The 21,713-nt window shown below is 28.9% G+C and overlaps 3 protein-coding genes across 3 annotated transcripts in view; 1 reads left to right on the forward strand and 2 right to left on the reverse strand.

The window, feature by feature from the left end:
• The window catches only part of LOC100302406 (uncharacterized), a 2,749-nt gene extending 2,473 nt beyond the window's left edge, over positions 1–276 (reverse strand). Inside the window, exon 1 of the mRNA XM_016806457.2 lies at positions 62–276. Within this exon, the coding sequence (XP_016661946.1) occupies positions 62–97 (36 nt within the window). The 5' untranslated portion in view covers positions 98–276. The remainder of the gene's footprint in view (positions 1–61) is intronic.
• Positions 277–450: 174 nt separating this feature from the next.
• LOC100165923 (transmembrane 9 superfamily member 2) lies at positions 451–12,418 on the forward strand. Its single transcript, XM_016806462.2, has 15 exons — positions 451–727; positions 1,627–1,694; positions 5,141–5,234; positions 7,236–7,371; positions 7,584–7,708; positions 7,866–7,995; positions 8,226–8,359; positions 8,524–8,700; positions 8,847–8,991; positions 9,063–9,240; positions 9,723–9,882; positions 10,883–11,034; positions 11,250–11,361; positions 11,418–11,589; positions 12,182–12,418. Exons 1-15 carry the CDS (start codon positions 611–613, stop codon positions 12,247–12,249), a joined length of 1,968 nt encoding a protein of 655 aa, XP_016661951.1. The 5' UTR covers positions 451–610; the 3' UTR covers positions 12,250–12,418.
• On the reverse strand, positions 3,079–21,703 carry LOC107884431. Its single transcript, XM_016806463.2, has 3 exons — positions 21,533–21,703; positions 3,530–3,737; positions 3,079–3,462 (listed from the first exon to the last, which is right to left on the reverse strand). Exons 2-3 carry the CDS (start codon positions 3,608–3,610, stop codon positions 3,145–3,147), a joined length of 399 nt encoding a protein of 132 aa, XP_016661952.1. The 5' UTR covers positions 3,611–3,737; positions 21,533–21,703; the 3' UTR covers positions 3,079–3,144.
• Between the last annotated feature and the right edge of the window lie 10 nt (positions 21,704–21,713).

Genomic DNA, 21,713 nt, shown 5'->3' on the forward strand with positions numbered 1-21,713 from the left:
TTAAAAGTTCACACACAATTTTTGCACTTTCCCGTTTAGCCATGATTAAACACAAAAACAAATAAATAAAAAACGTACCATGAACTAGAACAACCATGAACAACTGTCAGTGGCTGTTCATTTCTGGTCGCGACGCCTTTCAGATATTAATTCGTGTGAACTGGAGGTCGTATATTATCGGTCGTGAAAATCAAGCAGTCGTGAGACATGCGCAGAGCGAGTAGTATTCTCGACCAGTTTACGACTCCGTGTGAACCCGGCGTAATACGTGTACTACGACGTGCGATTCGTGCGATTATCGATTTGGCATTTTGGCCGCCGACAAAATATCACGGCCATCGATTCGACCATTTGTCGCTGGCCTTATTACGCATGCGTGTTTTGTGCAAATGGAGACGTAAATTCTACGGGCGGCCGTACACTTGTGCGGGACGTTCCGCAATCCTACACTGTGCGTGTGATAACAACAACTGACGTTATCAATTTTTTTTCGGACAACGTTGCGTTTCCAGAGGAATTCCATAGCATCCACGCACTGGGGCCGGCACTCGCGGTTGTTTCGCAGTTGTCTGCGCCTTAGTCCTGATCGTTTGTCGTAAACCGTTTGGAAATGTATTCTGCGTCGATCGTATGGCTCCTGGGACTCTGTTCCACGTACGTTTCGGCATTCTACTTGCCTGGTTTGGCACCCGTAAACTATTGCAAGGAATCGGCTACGTCATGCACGGTAAATATTAATTATCCCCATCATCTTTGGTCGGCCGGGGGTGAGCACACTAGAAACCACTACCATTTACAATCCCCCCCCCCCTCAATCACCATTCAGTTTCTGTTGAACTATTTATTTTCAGCCGAACATTGGTAGACTTCTTGCTCGTTGTGATAGATTTTCCTCCCAGAGCCTTAAAATTAAAAATGGTCAAGATTCAACTTAGGTATAGCATATTATAATATACTAGGATAATGCTAGTTTAGCTCCCATGCAATTTTTCAGTATTTTTTTATTTATTCTTGTACAGTTTTTGATTAAAAAAATTATGGTACCATTAGAATTTGTCTGTCGGACTTAGTTTTGAAGTTATAGCGAATTGAAGTATTGAAATATTGTGGCACAATGGGTAACACGGGCTACAGACAGTTCATGGTTATCTTTGCTAGTTTTATATGTACTTTTAATATTTTGTTTGTACTCTGAGGCCTACCCAAGGTAGTTTTACATAACAAGTCGAGCCGTCAAGGGATGTTTTCGATTTTAATTGTCCAAGTGAGTTTAGCGAGTGAGTGAGGAGTGACCATACCGGGTGTATACGATTCTAATAATTAAAACAAAATTTGCTTTGGAGCTAAATTAGAATTATTCCGAAAATATTTTACTTTCATATTTAGACATATTCCAAATTAACTTATGCATGATATTTAAATATCTTTTACCTAAATATTATAAATGTTTATATGTATTTATCATACAAATATCTACTCGAATATAAGATAAACTGAAACGTTATTATGTATTCATATTTTAAAATTGATTGGGTATTATTTAGGTAGCTACAAAGAATTAATTTAAAATATATTTTCACTGTATTCCTGGCGCCTGCTTAAATATTTGTTATGCATTTGTTTTAGAATAAGATTGAGTTCTTTGTGAACAGACTCAATTCTGATGAATCAGTCATACCATATGAATACCATTAGTAAGTCAATGCACATTTAAATATTTTTTATTTTTACTAAAATTATTTGAACTTTTTCTGGTTATAATGATTTATTATTATCTACATGTATATTATTACTAATGAATTCTCACAATATTGTTAAAATAAATTGTGGGCCTTATTATTATCTACCTACCTATTTAAAATAAAATATTTAACTGATAAGGAATTGTTGAATATTTTAATACATTAGAATCTATTCAACTTAAACACATTCAATGCCAGTCATGTCCAGTTTCACCATAGAGCTACTGGTTTTATGCAATTGAAGCCGCACTTACATGTATCTAAAAATAACTGATTTTAAAACCAGACATGCAAATTTGATTTTATATTTATTGATAGTAGTTTCTAGTTACCATAAATTTCCAAAATCTGCATTTATAGAATAACATTGATATATGATGAAAAATGAATGCGTAAAATGGTCTGTGGCCCAACGGACAAGAATAGTTATGATGCTCAAACACATTACCGGCATAAAGTAGAAAACTAACAAGGACATAGAAATTTATAATCGCATCACTGGTGTTGAATGTATTAATTTACTTCTGTGATAGGGCATAAATATATTAATTAAAATATCGACTAGGTATATTGAAATACTAATCTAAATCTAAATCTAATCTTACAAGTATTAACTAAGTTATTAATTATATTTATTAGCTCTGCATAGAGAAAATAAATTTATCTTGAATATTGATATTGATGGATTTAGTTAGTCTGGTAAAATAATTTAAGTATCAACATAAAATAATTATTATAATTTAAAAGTTAATTACCTAATTGTTAGCATTCAATTAAATTTATTATGAGTTACAACCTTTAATTTGTAATTGTTATATTTTATTCATAAAATAATTACTTGTCTAACATTTTAAATTAAATTATTGCCATGGACATTATATTAAGAATAATTTTATCAATTTTCATAATTTGTTATTTTAAGTTCAATAAATATTTGCTTATGAAACTATCATACTTACATAACATATTAAACTATTATTATTTATTAGCAATTGATATATTTTTATTAAAATAATTTTCTGTACAATTTTGTTGTTTTCGATTTATTTGAAAATACAAATTTATTTTAGTTGGCCTCTATGTGCTATGATAGCTATCTTAAGTTTGATATTTGTATACAATATAATATATAAATTGTCATTCAATAATATGCTAACTGTACGCTAAAGTTTTATCTCTATCCATGTAGCTTATTCAGCTACAGTTGTACAACATATAAAAAAAATTATTAGAATAATCTACTAATAAATATTAAAAAATATTTTTGTTGATGGCAAAAAGTAATTTATACATAGGTCATATTATTATAGTAATAAATTATGATTTTAAACCGTGTAGTTTTGAACATAAAAACAATTATTTTTTTTGTGATTTTGAATTAGTTATACTGACAAATATTGATCTAATTAATTTTAATATAAACAATTTTCAATGCAAACAAAAACAAAATTAAAAATACAATGCATCTGTTCATCTCTGCAGTAACATCAAAATTTAAAAATGTTGGAGAACTTTTTGAATTTTTACTTTGATAACTTACTCTAATTTTTTTACCAAGTTTTAAAATAAATAAGTAATAACTTTTTTGTGACACCTGCACTGAAAGCTTAGTTTTTGATGACGGTTGAAGCGTTTGAAAGCGACTTTTTTCCATACAATGGGCGGTAAAGTGGGAATCCCCATAGTGCCGGACATATCCAGCATAACCAAACACTGAAATCTAAACCACGGTCCTTACAAAACATAAATAATGGTTACATCTTATATTCATATTATAATTAAATGACCTTCTTGTATGACGCATCAACATTTTTATTTCTTGAAATTGTTTCTTTAGAATAGTCTGGTTGTTGCATAGATCCTCGCATTACATTTGCTGTGATTGATGAAGATAGAGGCGTGACAAAAAATAATATGTGTGACTCTTGCAGGGAGGCAATTTCATTCTGTGGTGAAATGTGGCCCGCGACTGAAATAGCTCACTTCCCGCTCTTGCTACACAATAAACAATAATATAATTTATAGGTTTCATATTTACGTATAACTTCCTTTTAATTATAATATTTTTTTTTAATAATAGTATAATATCTAATATAATAATACTTCTTCAATAACTATTTAAAGTAAAAACCACTATTTTTCATTTTAATTAAAAAAAATGTAGTGCTTTTTAAAATAAGAAAGTATTAAACATACCCTGCCAATCAATAGTTTTAAAAACAACTGTACGTACAATAAATACTATAATAATACGTACAATTTATCTACTAATAAATATTAAAAATATTTTTGTTGATGGCAAAAAGTAATTTATACATAGGTCATATTATTATAGTCATAAATTATGATTTTAAAGTGTGTAGTTTTGAACATAAAAACGATTATTTTTTATGTGCTTTTGAATTAGTTATACTGACAAATATTGATCTAATTAATTTTAATGTAAACGATTTTCAATGCAAACAAAAACAAAATTAAAAATACAATGCATCTGTTCATCTCCGCAGTAACATCAAAATTTAAAAATGTTAGAGAACTTTTTGAATTTTTACTTTCATAACCTACTCTAATTTTTTACCAAGTTTTTAAATAAATAAGTAATAACTTTTTTGTGACACCTGCACTGAAAGTTTAGTTTTTGATGACGGTTGAAGCGTTTGAAAGCGAGCTTTTTCCGTCCAATGGGCGGTAAATTGGGAATCCCCATAGTGCCGGGCATATTCCTAGCATAACCAAACACTGAAAACTAAACCACATCAACATTTTTCTTTCATGAAATTGTTTTTGTAGAATGGTCTGGTTGTTGCATAGATCCCTGCATTACCTTTGCCGTGATTGATGAACATAGCGGCGTGATAAAAAATAGTATGTGTGACTCTTGCGGGAAGGCAATTTAATTCTTTGGCGAAATGTGGCCCGCGGCTGAAATAGCTTACTTCCCGCCCTTGCTACACAACATACTATAATATAATTTATAGGTTTCATATTTATATATAACTTCCTTTTAATTATAATATTTTTTTTTAATAATTGTATAGTATATAATATAATAATACTTCTTCAATAATATCTTAAAATAAAATCCACTATTTTTCATTTTAATTTAAAAAAAATGCTGTGCTTTTTAAAATAAGAAAGTATTGAACATACCCTGCCAATCAATAGTTTTAAAAACAACTGTGCATATAATCTGCATTAAAATACTGGTAAAAAAACATGTACAAAATAAATGACAATAGAAAATATCAATAGGTACAAAACTTATTTTAGAAAGATAATATTTTCTTTAAAATAATTTTGAATATTTTTGTTAAATTCTCTTTAAATGTTAAATGGAAAAAGTTGATTTTTTTTAGTTTTAATAGGTTATTATAATTTTTTTTTAATTTATTATTTAGCTTTGACTTTTGTACAACCGATGAAAGTAAATCTCCTACTGAAAATCTTGGACAAGTTTTATTTGGTGAAAGAATTAGACCTTCTGGATATAATGTAAGTGTTTAAATTATTACTGTATAACATTAATTTTTGTTTAATAATTTATTATATTCTATTGAATATAAGGAAATCGATTTAATGTATCATGTATGTATTATATCGATGGTGACACAAGAAAAGGGTCTAAGCAACATAATTCATAGTTTTCAGGAGAGCCAAAAAACTTTTTTTGTGATTTAATTTTTTTTTTCTAGATTTGCAATAACTTTTTACAGTATAAGAATAGGAAATTTTTTTGTTGAATAATTGTTTTTTTGTTTTTATGTTCTTAATGTTTATATATATTTTTAAGTATCTTTTGGTTATTTTTTACGTGTATACGGCAATTCGAATAAGTTTGTTAGTTAATTTTGGCGCTTATGCACTTCATTTTTTTACTATATTTATCTACGGCGCTTATTCCCTATATTTTTATTTAATTTACCTGATGATTCTAATACATTTATCCCCAATATATTTTTATATTTTTTAGTGATAACTATTTTTATTTGAGATCAATAAAATAATATTATATCACATGTTCTTCAAAATGATATTTAGGTAGACAAATATTTTCTGCAAAAAAAAAAAAATATGAAACTTTATTAAAATAACATAACGAGTAATGACAAATAATAATATTATTATTCAATAAAATAATTTTATTTAAGACATTTAATTTAATTAGATAAAATGGTCATAATAAGTTGTATAATAAGATAAATAACTATTCTAAAAATTAATAAAGATCAATGTAAAATATTGTATTGTCAAACAAAAATTGTCTAGTACATTAATTTTTATATATCTAATACCTACAATACAGCACTCCTTACTAGTACAAAACATTTTGCATAAGTGTTAACTTACCTACTGGCTAACATAAATTTGCCAATTTGGATCAAATGTTTTAATCTTCAGATAATAATATTATTGTAAATCAATGTCAGTTGTACTACAATATTATCATATCTTAGAAATGTCAGTTAGGTATATGAAAAGTTTGGGTATAAGCACCACGCAATTTTCATAAACGTCGCTTGTCCCCTAAAGAAAATTATACTAATGTCGTTTATTCCCCATTGTTGTCGTTTAGACCCTTTATTTTAGAAGACAATGTAATTTGTCATTTAGACCTCAAACTTCAAATTGCCATAATTATAAATGTCATAGCTGTTTTTTGGGCACGCGCAATGGATGTAAAATATATTTTTTCATCCAATGGTATAAGTCATGTTGCTTAGACCTTTTTGCCGTGTCACCATCGATATGTGTAAACTGATCTTCATTGTCTCAAAATTTAATTGGAATGATTTGTGATTTTATGAAAAACATAATAACAAATGTATTACAGTATGAAGACTATTTTCTTTTTTTAGTTATTAATGTTTGAGTTACCCATAGTATATTGCATACAGATTCTCGACCATCAGGCATAAGCAGTGTAGGTTATAGAACCGTAATTGAACACAGATTCAGAGCACCATCCACAATATTCGTTTCATTGCAAAATATAAATTATCTTGTAATTATCAATTACGAGAACTTATTGTACTGATGGTTGTATCAAAACTTAAAACAGCATAGTTGTCATACTGTGGTTAATTGATTTATTTTTACATCAGTCGTACAATGGGACATACTGTTTTAATTTTTCTTCTTATATGTCCAATAAGTTAAAAAAATATTATTAAAATTGGTCAATGATGGAGTTTTGTATATTGATTGAAAAATGTAAAAAGCTTGTACAATAAAATTAGACAGAAATTAAATATTAAAAAATGTTTTTACAAGTGAGCCAAGTGACTAGTAAAATAGGGGAATGCAATTTTTATAGTCTACTTGCACTATTGATTTGAATAACATTCAATAGGTTATTGATGTGGTACACATAACAGTTCTTTTGTACCATTTAAGATATAAATAAATCCTATTTAATAAGAAATAGTTAATTATTTTGTCATTAATATTCTTTAAAAAATTGGACTTCTATTCATTTTATGAATTTATCCACAGGTATCGTTTTTAAATAATGAGGATTGTAAAGTACTTTGTACCAAACGTTATTTCCCTGATGACTCAATTAGTAACATGAAGCTATTTGTACTTAAGCGAGGAATGAGTTTAAATTATCAGCATCATTTTATCGTTGGTAAGTGTAATTTTACTTACTGTACATAATGTGGTAAAATTAAATTATCAACATTTACTTTTACTTTTATTACCTACCAAAGTATCAAATTATAAATTTATCTAACTATTATAAGGTAATAAAAATTACAATAAAATAAACTAAAATGATTATTTTGTTTTATGAAGTTATTATTATTATTATATTATAATTTGTTTTTATTAACATTTCAGATAATATGCCAGTCACTTGGTGCTATGATTTAGAAGATGGCCAGCAGTATTGTAGTACAGGATTTCCAATGGGTTGTTATAAGCCAGCCAACCATGATAATAATTTATGTGCAACTATTCTGAGAGTAAGACTAATAATAAACTAAATAGTTATTATAAATAAACATTTTTAAAGTAAATAATTTCTTAGTTTCACAATTCTTTAATAGAGTTTGGTAATTTGGTTAAATATGTTATTGTGTACCTACTTTTAAGTGTTAATACAGTTTTGTATTGTTTCAGGTTGTTCCACAAGCGCTGAAGCCAAATACTTATTATATTTTTAATCATTTAGAATTTACTATTACTTATCACAGCGGAAAGCACGAAGACTGGGGATCATCTTTTAGCTCCGAGGGTGGCAGAATTATAGGTGTGTCAACAATTATTTTAAGATTATTATGTTATAATTATGTATTTTATCCAATGGCTTCATTTAGATTAATTTTGTTCTTATAAAATATTCTAATTTAATATGTTGTGTAATTAAATTAAAAAATATTTTGAAGTGGAAGTTATTATAATATGACTTAAATAAATCTTTTTGGAGTATCTTTAAATTTTTTATTAATGAATTAATCAGTATTTATTTATGTTGTAAAGCTGTTAAAGTGAAACCAAAAAGTATACAACATAAATTTCCAGTCACTAGTTGTAATACAGGATTCATGGAAATCCCGGCTGATAAAATAAATACTCCATTGAATATAACATATTCATACTCTATTCAATTTGAGGTTAGTTTTAAGTATTTATTATCTACATTATTATTTATTCAATAAATATATTACCATTAAAACTGATTTCTTAAATTTTACATTTTAGTTAAGATAACAAATTTTGATAAATTGTCTAATGTTTTATTATTTCAAATTACATTATGAATTTAATTGAATTATAGATTAACAACACTGTAAAATGGTCTTCACGTTGGGATTATATTTTGGATTCTGTGCCACCTACCAATATTCAATGGTTCAGCATTTTAAATTCTTTAATGATAGTAATTTTCTTATCTGGGATGGTAGCAATGATTATATTGCGTACATTACATAAAGATATTGCTAGATATAATCAGGTAAAGTCAAATTTGGTAATGTAAAATACTTATACTTAATCTACCATTCCTGGTTATCACTAGGATGTTTACAACCTTAATTTGAGCTTTTAGTAAAAATATATTCAATATGAATAGTTCATTAAAATTATATTGAATTTCTTTAGATTGATGCCGGTGACGATATTAAGGAAGAATTTGGTTGGAAACTAGTTCATGGAGATGTTTTTCGTCCTCCAAGAAGAGGAATGTTACTTGCAGTTTTTGTTGGCTCTGGAGTACAAGTCTTATGTATGACTGTTGTAACACTAGGTAATATAAACATTTTAAGTGTAATTTTTGTTTCTCCTTCTAAAATTGTATTGTTATGATTGATGTTTCAGCATTTGCGTGTTTGGGTTTTCTATCGCCAGCTAATCGAGGTTCACTTATGACTTGTTCTCTAATATTATTTGTATGCCTTGGGACACCTGCTGGTTATGTATCATCGAGAATTTATAAGAGTTTTGGTGGTGAGAAGTGGAAGACAAATATAATATTGACTTCAATGTTTTGCCCTGGGTAAGATTAAAAATAATACAATAATACACAGAACTTGTATGTCTATTGAAAATCAGTTAAATTTAATGGTGTTACCAAGAAATAAGAATCCATTTTAGTATTGAAACTAGTCAATATTGTAATTTTACTTTTATTATTTTGTTATGTTTGTGAGTTTTATTTTAAATAAGTATTTATGAAGATTACTAACCTTATAATTGTAGGCTTTTAGCTATTAGTTAGTTTAATTATATTTTGTAACAATATTAGTTACTTGTGTTTAATTATGACACTTGACAAATGTGCATAGTAGAATTAATATTTTTCCGTCAATAATTGAAAGAAAAATTCTAAAGCTTATTTAAAACAAGTTATGTTCTCTGTAGTTTGAGGGTTTAAGGAGTTAATTAGTTAAGGGAATTTACTGCGTTCTTCAATACATGCATAATTTGTATATAAATGTTAAATATTATAAATTTATAAATATATATTTTTTTTTATAGAGTGGTCTTCTGTTTATTTTTCATAATGAATTTGGTTCTATGGGCCAAAGAAAGTTCTGCTGCTATACCATTTTCCACATTATTTGTTTTGTTAGTATTATGGTTTTGTGTATCTGTACCACTTACATTTGTTGGTGCATTATTTGGCTTCCGTAAACGAGTAAGTATTTTTTGATGTAATTTTATAAATAAATAATACATTGCACACATACTTATGCCAAAAATATATTATGATAAAATTTAAAATGTATACACATTCTAGCATACATTATAATTTAAAGCCACAAATTAAATGTTGTTGACATTACTTTAATGTGATGAATTTAGCTTGTAGCATCATTTGAGTAATTAATTGTATGAAAGGAGCTAATGGAATAATTTTATATCAAGTATAATATGGTGGAACTTGAATGTTAGTAGGCATAATAAAGAAAGAGGAAATAATAAAATCGGTTTATGGAGAAAATGTTTTTAGAGTGTTGCGTCAGTTAGCTTATACATATTGATAGAGTTAATCTTTAAAAATAGCTTTGGCAAAGTAATATTATTGGTCTAAGGGTAGAATTACCGCATTTTATGAATACAGAAAAAAAGCAAAGTAAAAGTCCCACTTTGGAGTTGTAGCTAAACATACTTGGATTTTATCACTTAATTGTATGATCTTGTATATGGTCTATTTTCTAAGAAGACAAATATTACCAATTCCCGAAGCTTACATTTCTGTACAATAATTTACAATCTAGAAAAAATCATAGCAATTAACATCCATTTTAGACCTACCTTGATAGCCATTAAGTATATAGTTCCAAAAAGTAAAGTTTCATGCTAGAGTTGTTACTTAACAGAAAGTAAACTATGCTATTCGTTTACTAAAACTGAGTGAACTGCAGGCTGGATAAAATCTATGATCAGATAATTGAATAACGGGTTATATCATGCAGTGAGATATATTTTAATAGATTATTAGTTCAATAATAATACCATGTTGGACGTTTTTATTACATCAGTATAAATGTATACCTCTATTACAATTAAGGAAATATATTTTGAATTAATTGATATCCAATTAATGTTTTACAACTAATACATTTTACATTTTTAATAGATTCAAATATTTCAAGTTCTATTAAATTTAAACATATTTTATTATGTTATTTTAGCCAATTGAACATCCTGTAAGAACAAATCAAATCCCACGTCAAATTCCAGAACAAACTATTTATACACAACCATTCCCAGGAATTATTATGGGTGGAGTTTTACCTTTTGGCTGCATATTTATTCAACTTTATTTTATTCTCAACTCTTTGTGGTAAGTTTAATTATAATGAGATTGATTATGAGATTTCGATTTAGGGGACAAATTATTTATTTAACTTAAAAATATGAAAAAGTATTATATATTATTAAATAAATTTGAGTAACTATTTTATGATGTTTTCAGGTAATTAAAAAAAAAATAATTAATTTGCAGAGTTTTTAACATTTAAATTTAATATATTGCTTATGTTATTTAATTAATTTCAGGTCCAACCAGATGTATTATATGTTTGGATTTTTGTTCCTCGTGTTTATTATTCTCATAATAACTTGTTCCGAAACTACTGTTCTTCTATGTTATTTCCATTTATGTGCTGAAGTAAGTTAGGTGTTTAAAAATGTCGATTATGTTTTTATTATAATTATTTTTTGCAGGATTATCATTGGTGGTGGAGGAGTTTTTTGACCAGTGCGTTTACATCATTCTATCTATTTCTGTATTGCGTTCACTATTTCAAAACTAGACTTAATATTGAAGGCGTTGCTTCAACTTTCCTTTATTTTGGATACACATTCATAATGGTGTTCTTATTCTTCTTAATGACTGGTAAGTTAACAAAGATAAAAAATAAAAAAATTTTTGTTTTGTACAATTGAAACTTTATTAGAGTGAAAAATGTTCCTAAATATGTTTTTTATTCAAACTTCAACAACTGTGTACGTCATCCAAATTCTACCATTATATAGGTCTGCAGGTTTTTGTGGCCACTAATTGTCCTTAAGCTGAATACTTACTAGGACACAGTACTAGGTTTCTATTTTTTTATTAAGTTAATTTTTATAATCTGTAAACAATTTACATACATATTAAATATCACTTATTTTATATATTTATGCATATACAAATAATGTTCTTTTTTTATACTTAAATATAAATTAATGTTGTGCCTAATAGAATTGAAATATAATAGTTATGCTGGGTTACGTAAACAATTTATTAATTTTAATGGTTCACTAAAATTGAATAGACCAATCATGGGTCACTAAATCTTATTTAAGGTACTGTTAATTCCTTAAATATTTAGTGCAACACGGCATAAGACTCCTAACCTGCATTATCCTTGCAACTCTTAACCTATTATTATTTTGGATAATACACTAAGATCAAATATTTCTAATACAATGAAAATGTATTTCAGGTACAATTGGATTTTTTGCAACATTTTGGTTTGTCCGAAAAATATATAGCGTTGTCAAAGTTGATTAATGTAAAATCTTTTTTTTTTCATTTAGTCGGTAATATGATTTTTACTACCTATATATTCATTATTATTATTTTATTTTATTTTGTACCATAATACTATATTTGAATTATCATAAATGCCTTTTGTGTAAATAATAAATATATTAATCAATATATTATATAGTTTTAAATATTTAAGGTACATCAAATATTCACATGGTAGATAAATATAAAAAACAATTTGGGTTTACCAAATCAATTTAGCAATTACTTCTATTAGATAATTATTTTGGAAAATTACTCTTATTGTTTTCGTCTTATATAGTTTGTATTAATGCACAACTTTTAGTTTTATCAATATTGCAGTATATATTAAGTAAATAAAAAAAAAACATTAACGTAAAAAACTATTACTTTTGTATATTATATAACCTTAACTTAACTTTATTTTATGGTCATTTTCATTAAAAATATAATATTTAAAATGGACTATTTACTACACATCAAATTATTTTTAATTCAATGTCTATGCATTGATTATAGCTTATAATTTATAACGAATATTTCTATATTGTTTAATTCACTTGATATATTTATTGGGACCTAAAATATTAACATTATAGTATGATTAATTGTATTTAGAAATTTATTAAGACAACAGTGTAAATTTAAATTATTAAAAAAGTATTTAGTTTGCTTCAACTTGAAATTTAATGTTTTAAATTTTAACTGATGGCTTTTTAATACTTTAGAATTTAGGATACTACAAGTTAAACATTGAACTTAATTTTTTTTTTTTAATTATTACAATACACTTTTAAACCATTAATTTGTGTAAATTTATTTAACTCATAGGCCACAATTAAGATTCATAGTGCATTATATAGTTTGGTGATATATTATTAATATATTTTGCTATCATTATCCTATATTTGATTTTGTTTATACTTAATTTAAATAACTATTTTGTTAAAAAAAAAAAATGTAGGATTATATTTACTTGTTTAAAAAATAGTAATTACTTAATATTATAATGTTTAGACCTGTAAATATGAGTAATCATTAAATAAATCAAATATTATTTGTGTGTTATTATTTAATCTATTAATAAAATATGGTAATATCTGTAATACAAATTTTGTATTCTAATATGTTGAAGGGTGACAAAATCAATGAAAATTAGTATTCACTCAAAATATTATTTTTTATGCAATGATAAATTCATTGAATTTATATTCAAGATTTAACACATATATTACAATGACTTTTTCTATGATGAAGAGTGCTTGACAATCGATTCTTTTTTAAAGTTTTTTTCTATAAATGTTGATAAATAAAAGACATTTATAAAGCTTAAACATTTTATAGAGTTGTTAATAATGGAATAAAAAAATGAATCGTGTGTAAATCAAAAATAATATTTTCTGAGGTAAGTTCATATTTTTCTCATTACAGTTTCAACTCATTAGATTTAATTGTATCATTTGTTAATTAAATAACTTACGGCTTACCTTTGATTTTGATTATTCTTAGCAGTCTTTATCTTTGTCTGTCATAAATAGTATATTAATTGTTATTAAATATTTGTATATGTTAGTTGTATAATATGCTACAATACTTGTTAGTTGTTAGCACTTCGGTACATAAATTGTAATAGAACTAACTGACCAATGGCCAAACATTTGAATAAATAACTTAACGTTGACTTAATTGAACTAACTCAAGTTAATTTTTTCATTGACCTGTCCATTTTGGGGCTTTGACTAAAATATTAAAGTTAGATATTTGCATTTTTCACTCACTAATAAAAATATATTGAAATATTTAGATTGGACCTTAGCCAATAGGTCAATTGGTGTGTCCGTACTCTGAATATAGTTATATTAGTTTGTGTGGTTTCATTAGTGAATACATTATCCATAAGGTAGGTATAGCTGCTATGTTTCAAATCCCTTGAAACCAAAGTAAAACTTTTGAACTATGTCCAAGTAAAAATTACACATTCCATACAGCAAAGAAATTAATATATACCAACTACTTTTTCAATTCTTTTAAAGTTTAAGCATACAGATTAAATATACTATTATAGATATATGATGGTTTTCAAACACGTTTAGAAACTTTATTTATGTTAAACAACTTTATTGAAATTTATTTTACTTATACTTGATAATATGATATTTAATTGTCTACTGGTTACTATATTATAAATCAACAAATGGCACACACCTAACACGTGTCGCAAGCAGACTTTTTGAGAATATTTAACTGGAATTTTAAAAACCTCTATAGGCAGTGCCAGATCTAGGTTATTTGTTTCCAAACATAAATATGATTTTATCGTCTTTTATACTAGGTACCTTCTCCAAATAAAAATTATTTTAATGTTTTCACATGAACAAAAATGTAGGTAATATAGGTATTGTTTTCATCAATTAGTCTGAAAATAATATAAATAATTACAAAAAATATTGAAGGTAAACTATGAACAAGAAAAGTTTTTATTTTGTCGCCTTAAATTTCATTAAATTTGTATGCCACCCTAAAGCAACACATGACTTGCTTCTGACCTAGCGACATGTTGAATTACGAAGATTAGTTAAAATTACTTTTGAAGTTTTAGCTGTTTGAAATCGGAGACCCATCCAAGGTGGTTTGACGTAACAAGTCGAGGGAAGTTTTCGATTTTAATTGTCCTAGTCAGCGCAGCGAGCGAGTGACCAAGCCGGGTAATGGGTAAGTACAAGAAAGTACTATAAATTTCAATTAGCTATTACTTTTTAGTCTGACCGCCAAATTCTTAATTTTCCCGGAACATTTTTAACCATCGATTCTAGTCTCTAGATATAGTTAAATAACGATCTACGAGGAAAAAGGGGCTATATTTTAGCCGAAAACATAGCTAGGTAGGCAGATAATATTTTTGAAGACACATCTGAATTTCTCATAAAGTTAATTTCAGATTGATTACCATTTTTTTTTAAATTTTAACATCTCCTTTTAATTAGGATTGGTAGCTTTAATGGATGTGTTAAATTTGAATTAAATTATAAATCATTGCATACAAAAAACGATTCTGAGTAGACTAGAGACTCAAGCATAAAGGCACAAAGCCTCCCTACCTATTGGCTATTAGTATATTACTAAGTATATTTTATTATTTATTTATATTGTTATTATACTTATTAAACTAGTAATTCATTTTACTATTAGTAACAATGTAATATGGTAACCTAGAATAATATTTTTCCAAAAACATCGCATTATTATTATATCATTAATTACCTACTTACCTATTATAATAGTAAGTACCTAAAATCCACCTATAAATGAATTTATAGGAACAAATAGATAGGGGCTTTAGGGGCTTATTCAATATAATTATATAGTAGGGCTTCAGCTACCCAACCCCCCCACCCCTTAAAAAAATCTCTAACGTTATTTGTTCCTCTGAATTTTATATGATAATATATATTATTATTATTAACTTACCATAAAACGGTGTGAACAGGTTCGTCGGTTCGTGGTATTATAAATAGGCAATACCTCATAATTAATAATATTTTGAGAATTTCGTTGTATATAGGTTAGGGTACTTACCTATATTAAAATATAGTAATAAGTATACTTAACTATGCTTCAAGTTCCCACAGAAATATTTTATTAAGATTTTTGGGTTTCAGTAAGAACCATGGCTTATTAGGAACCTTATATTACATTTTCAATCCTTACCTAACTATAAAAGATTAAAATGTTGTATATATTTTCAACTTAATCTTAAAACTTAAAATTCAAATTTTCGTGATTATGACAAATTTTGTTAACATTTAAACTTAAAACTCTCATAAAAAAATAACTTTTAAACTCGGCTACCTATATATATATTTTGTCTATTTGAGTTAACGTACAGTATTGTCTCTATTATGAATAGTATTTTCTAGGTAATAGAAAGGAGAGGGGCCTGGTTCATTTTGAGTTTAATTTTCAACGAATAAAGGTCTTGCCATGATGATATTATAAAAGTATAAAAAAAACTGATGGACATAAATTCTATATCATTGTGTTATATTTATATACATATAGGTATATACATATCTTGAGGTCTTTTAAAACACAATAAAACGTCGGCACTGGTCCAAACGCATAAGAAAAGAAAATCTCAAGAGTATAAAACGTGAGATATATACGTACGTTGATATACATATTAGATATATACATATAAATGTATAATAATATGTATATCAACGTACGGGAATTTCGGCTTGTACGAAATCCAATTATTGTGCACGGTGGTGTAACAGTTTAAGAAATAATGATATACCTATAAAAAGAGGAGGCGTTCATTTTTAAAATACATTTTTCACATTCCTAATTATTTTGGAACTGTAAGAAGCGTCCGCCTGTATAATATATAGCCATATATATCCTGGATAATCTTTAACAATGGTGCCTATATCGCTATACTCCGTAGGTATAGGTACCTACTATCTGACAGAGATAATAACATAATTCACCGTATCAAAAATTTGAGAGCCCCTAGGGCGTAGGCAGTGAATATTTAGGGCCAGCTCTCAAATTATTTCAAAATAGGTACCTACAATATTTTACATACCTATATTTTAACAATTCTTAATTTAAATCGATCTACAGATTTATTGCAACTAACTAATTTTTATGCACAAAACAATCGTCATATAATTATTTTTTATAAAACGTATTAATTTACAGAGAAAAGTTATAATTTTTATTATTTATATCATATTAGATAAAATATATCGTATTATAAAAGTAAGATTATGTATATAGGTATAGACAATTTTAATGCTAATTTTAAAATCATATATTTAATTTCAAATATAGACTCTTCTTAGTTTTTTCGAGATAAATTCTTTAAGGATAACTTTAAAATCTATCTTTTTCCAGATGTCGTATTCTGTGGTTAAAATGGCAAAAAAAATACAAGTAAAGCGCTCGGCCGATGAAAGCTGGGGCGATGTACGTTGACGGCGACTACCATAGTGCAGGTCGAAGCCGAGACACCGCCAGATAATATTATACAATAATAATAACTAACTATTTTATAAAGTTTGCACCAATGTTTCAAAAAAAAAAACATTGTGTAACGCCAAAAAGCAAAATTGTTAAAAATCTAATATAAATGAAATATTTTCTATTTCATACAAATATAAATTCCTATATATATATATGTTCTGTAATGTACTACCTACATTTAAAAAAAAACTTTTCCATTGTTACAACTTACAGGGTCTCTAAGTAGGGAGCCTACTAATCATAGGCGCAAATAGCGTTTGAGATTTTGGGGGCTAATAGGGCTAATAGGGCCTTACTTTGATAATATTGAATAAACTTAAAACAAAATGTAGACAATGTTTGGGAGGGCTATGGACATTTTTGGGGGGGCTTAGCCCCTAAAGCTCCCCCCCTATTTGCGCCTATGCTACTAATGTATATGAATGTATCCAGCAACGATAGTAAAATAATGTAGGTACATAATATTATACGGTAATCTATGGGCTATGAGTTAATATTATGCTATTATACCTATACCTATAATTTCCGTCGGTTATATGGTACAACCCGACAGATATCTACTTCTCTCTTTAAACTTCTTATATTTTCCACGACCAGTAGAAGTAATAATAAATTATAAAAAAACCGACAAAGTGCGAGTCGGACTCGCGCACGAAGAGTTCCGTACCATCATCAGCTATAAACATGTTGGCAACACTGCTCATATTAAAAATTCTATGATTTTTAGTATTTGTTATTATAGCGGAAACAGAAATACATAATCTGTGAAAATTTCAATTTTCTAACTTTCATGGTTCATGAATCATGAGATACAGCCTGGTGACAGACGGACGGACAGCGGAGCCTTAATAATAGGGTTCCGTTTTATTGTACGGAACCCTAAAAATAATAATAATAATTATTATTATTATTACTGTTGTTTTATCACCATTAGCATATTTACACTGATTTCGACGTTGACAAGAAGCACCCGGCAAGCCCGAGCTATGCAGCGTTATGTTCAACCCGCGGAACACTCGACCGTCAACGACATTCGTCGAAGTGTAGGAGGTGTCCGATTACTCTTTGAACATCGGCCAAAGGTGAGAGACGCGGGCGTATAGTAGTGTGGTACAAGTGCGGTTATCGAAATGAAAAAACCATCATCAACATAAGTAGAGAAACACGAGATAAACAAATAATAATAATAATAATAATAAAACAAAGACGAAGAAAATCTGCTGAAATATTCTCCAACTGGATCCAAACTTAAAGTCTGTGAACGATCCTGGGTATAGTCTTGCGGTGGATGGTACCGCGGTACCGAGCAAGCCACTAACTTTCCCGAAATCCCTGCAGGCCTCATTAATAAATCAAATTATAGGCGATATTCTGCAGGCATTTCACCAGGTTTTTATTACGGAAGGGCTTGTTTGTGCAATTTTTAGGTAATTTAATCGATTGATATTTTCGATAAAAATATTGACATATTGTATCTATATAGGTATACCTACGACCTATCTGCTGCATATTGTGCATACGGTGTACACTGTACAACGACAAATCATAAGATGAAGAAAAATCGTGGAAGTCCCCTGGAAATGACTTATGCTCCAACAACATATATAATATAGATGTGATATCCTATAGGATATAATTATATATAATTTCAATTATGTTATGCAGGTCAGGTTAGATGGTATGTTGTTTGCAGGCACAGCGATATGAAATAATGATACGATTTAAGTGATTGCTTCCTGCTTCGTTCCGCGATGAAATCGCCGGTATATAGGTATATTATGATAAAATAATTATTAATAATAAATATATGTTCATTAAATACCATAAACTAAGATACTAAATACTATCTTAGTTCATAGTAATTATTTATATGAGCAAAAAGGTATACCCGCGGGTATATTATTATCTATACAATTATTATATGTTCTTAGTAGGTACTTTGTACCAAAAAAAAAAAAAACCAAACATTTGGATACACCGCAGGTATTTACATTATAGGCGTGAATCATTATATTATTTACGATTACATGCGTGAAAAATGTCCAAGTTCTTGGATAACTGGAATGATAATATATATAGATTAGTGAAATACTGTAACTATATCTGACATTTGTTAAATGTTACGTGAAATCCGGATAAAAAAAACGCAAATTCTCGTTGATAATCTGCACAGTATTGGCAAAGGTCTCAGAATCTACACGTGGGTGGGCCAAAGTCACGTACGCATGTGTAGACAGAGTAGGTATATAATATAATATAGTGCAGTGATTTCGTCAAAGAATCATACACTGTACCTACGCCGAGCTCTATCATATACGCGACTGTTCGTGCGTCCGTCGCCAGTCTTGCAGTGCTACTAGTTTACCAAGCTCAGACACACACACACACACACACACATACATACATATGAACCGCGTGATCACCGCCTACTCGAGAAACAAGCTTTGGCCTATAAATAGAATAGACTCATCTGACGGTGGTGGCTGGTGGCGGCAGCAGCTTCCGTGCACAGAGCAGCTCGTTGCCGCCGGAACACCGGGCCCGGCTTGTATATTATATTATTAATAAATACATTTATTAGAAGTCTGTGTGTGTGTGTTCGTGTGCGTGTACCTATATATATATCTCGTGGCTGTACCGCGTACGGCAATAATTTTTTTTTCCATTTTTTCCTGCTCTCAGCTGTCATTTTTTTACGTCTGTGCTCGCATCGGCGTCTATCATTGCTGCACGTACGAAGCGCCGCGTATCTTCGCCTGTTTTACACGTCAGTCGTCTGCGGATACCTGCCGTGGTGTCAACGAACATTCCGCGGTGTACCTATAACGTTCTAAAATAGGTAGGTAACAGTACGCATATATCCCACTGGCTGTCCATCGGCAGTATATACCATATATATATATATATAGGTAGGTGTCTTACAATAATAATATAATATAATACCATAGGTACCTACACTATACACATGATAATATGATTATTATGACGTGGCATACGGTTGTCAGTCCCTATAGAGGACATTTTCGTCGAGATCGATTTCACTGATTTCGGGGATCAGTGAATATTGTGAGCTTCGAAAGCGTCACGCGTGCCTATATGAACGGAGTTTCTGTCGTACACCCGTGGGCAGTGGGCACACGATTCCGTTTAGAAATAAACGTTTGAATATCATGCGATCGCGTTAATCGAGTATATTCACAAAAGTAAATAACGTAACTCGTATAAGATAAAATAAATCGACATAAAATGTCAAACCACTAAGCAATTCATAAACCGACGACTTAGATATGTTTGTAATGTAACTATATATTATTATGTCCAGTGCGTTCAAGGCGATGATCAATTAGTATTTATTTGTTGTGTGTATGATTTTATCGTCATTAAGGCCAAGGTGCCGATTATTTAGTCGTGCACCCCCCTCCCCCCCAAATGTAAAAAGAAAATAATAGAACGCGATCTACCTACTGCTTATTTACATCCATGAGGTCCCAAGGTTCCCCCACCGGGTACAACCACGTGTGTTGTCTCCGTCTTACAAAATATCGTAAAAAATATCAAATTTGACTTGAGAGCTGGATCAATATTGTGGCTATTAGCTTATAATATATTAGAGGGAATTTACATATTATCAAAACACTTAAAGGTAAGATTTTCTGTTCTTTAGTTGAGTTTATACGAAATTTTATTTTTTAAGTTAGTTATGACTTATGAGTACCTATATGTAAAATATTAAAATACAAAAGTACATATGCTCATAAGTTGCTTAAAAATTAAAATATCGTAAAAAACCAACGATAAAACACATGCAGCCAGATAGGTAATGGTTTTACCTTGAAGTTTGGTCATAGATAAATTGATTCTAAACTACTCTAATTTACTCTAAATGAGTAATGTTAAAGCCAACAACACATAATTATTGCAGCATAGGTTCTACTGAACACAAATTTGCTGTTATATTATAGTCGTATACGTTTGTAAGACGGAGACCCGAGAGAACGCTTGCGGGTACGGCGTCCTCTTAGGTTAGTCGGTAATATTATATATTGTTATATACGGTGTGTTTGGAAAGTGTATGAAATTTTTTTTTTTTTAGTTGTACACAAACGTTTAAAACACACTGTAGACGCGCATTCTCTCATAATCGTACAATAATAACGGCGGAAAAAAAATATTAATAATAATAATAATAATAAACCGTCCGCTGCCGGCCGGCGTACACGCTATGTGTATTTTAAAAATAATTATAACCATATACCTAAGCTCCGCGTGCGAGATATACCACACGTCCCGCCGCGGCTGGTCCGCCGCCGGCCGCGACGATCAAATGCACAGCGAAACGACGTCGCGGCGGCACACCGTATAATAATAGAAATCCATTTCGATACGCGCGACACGCTTGTTCATGCGGCCGATCTCACTGTTTCTCTGCCCGTAGG

The sequence above is a fragment of the Acyrthosiphon pisum genome, chromosome X (assembly GCF_005508785.2).
Source record: "Acyrthosiphon pisum isolate AL4f chromosome X, pea_aphid_22Mar2018_4r6ur, whole genome shotgun sequence".
Classification (NCBI taxonomy): Eukaryota; Metazoa; Arthropoda; class Insecta; order Hemiptera; family Aphididae; genus Acyrthosiphon; species Acyrthosiphon pisum.

Coding starts and splice junctions, on each gene's coding strand:
- LOC100165923 (XM_016806462.2), top strand. CDS start 611: ATGTATTCTGCGTCGATCGTATGGCTCCTGGGACTCTGTTCCACGTAC. Junction 1,695..5,140: donor ATACCATATGAATACCATTA/GTAAGTCAATGC, acceptor TTTATTATTTAG/CTTTGACTTTTGTACAACCG. Junction 9,241..9,722: donor ACTTCAATGTTTTGCCCTGG/GTAAGATTAAAA, acceptor TTTTTTTTATAG/AGTGGTCTTCTGTTTATTTT.
- LOC107884431 (XM_016806463.2), bottom strand. CDS start 3,610: ATGCGAGGATCTATGCAACAACCAGACTATTCTAAAGAAACAATTTCA. Junction 3,463..3,529: donor TTGATGCGTCATACAAGAAG/GTCATTTAATTA, acceptor ACCGTGGTTTAG/ATTTCAGTGTTTGGTTATGC.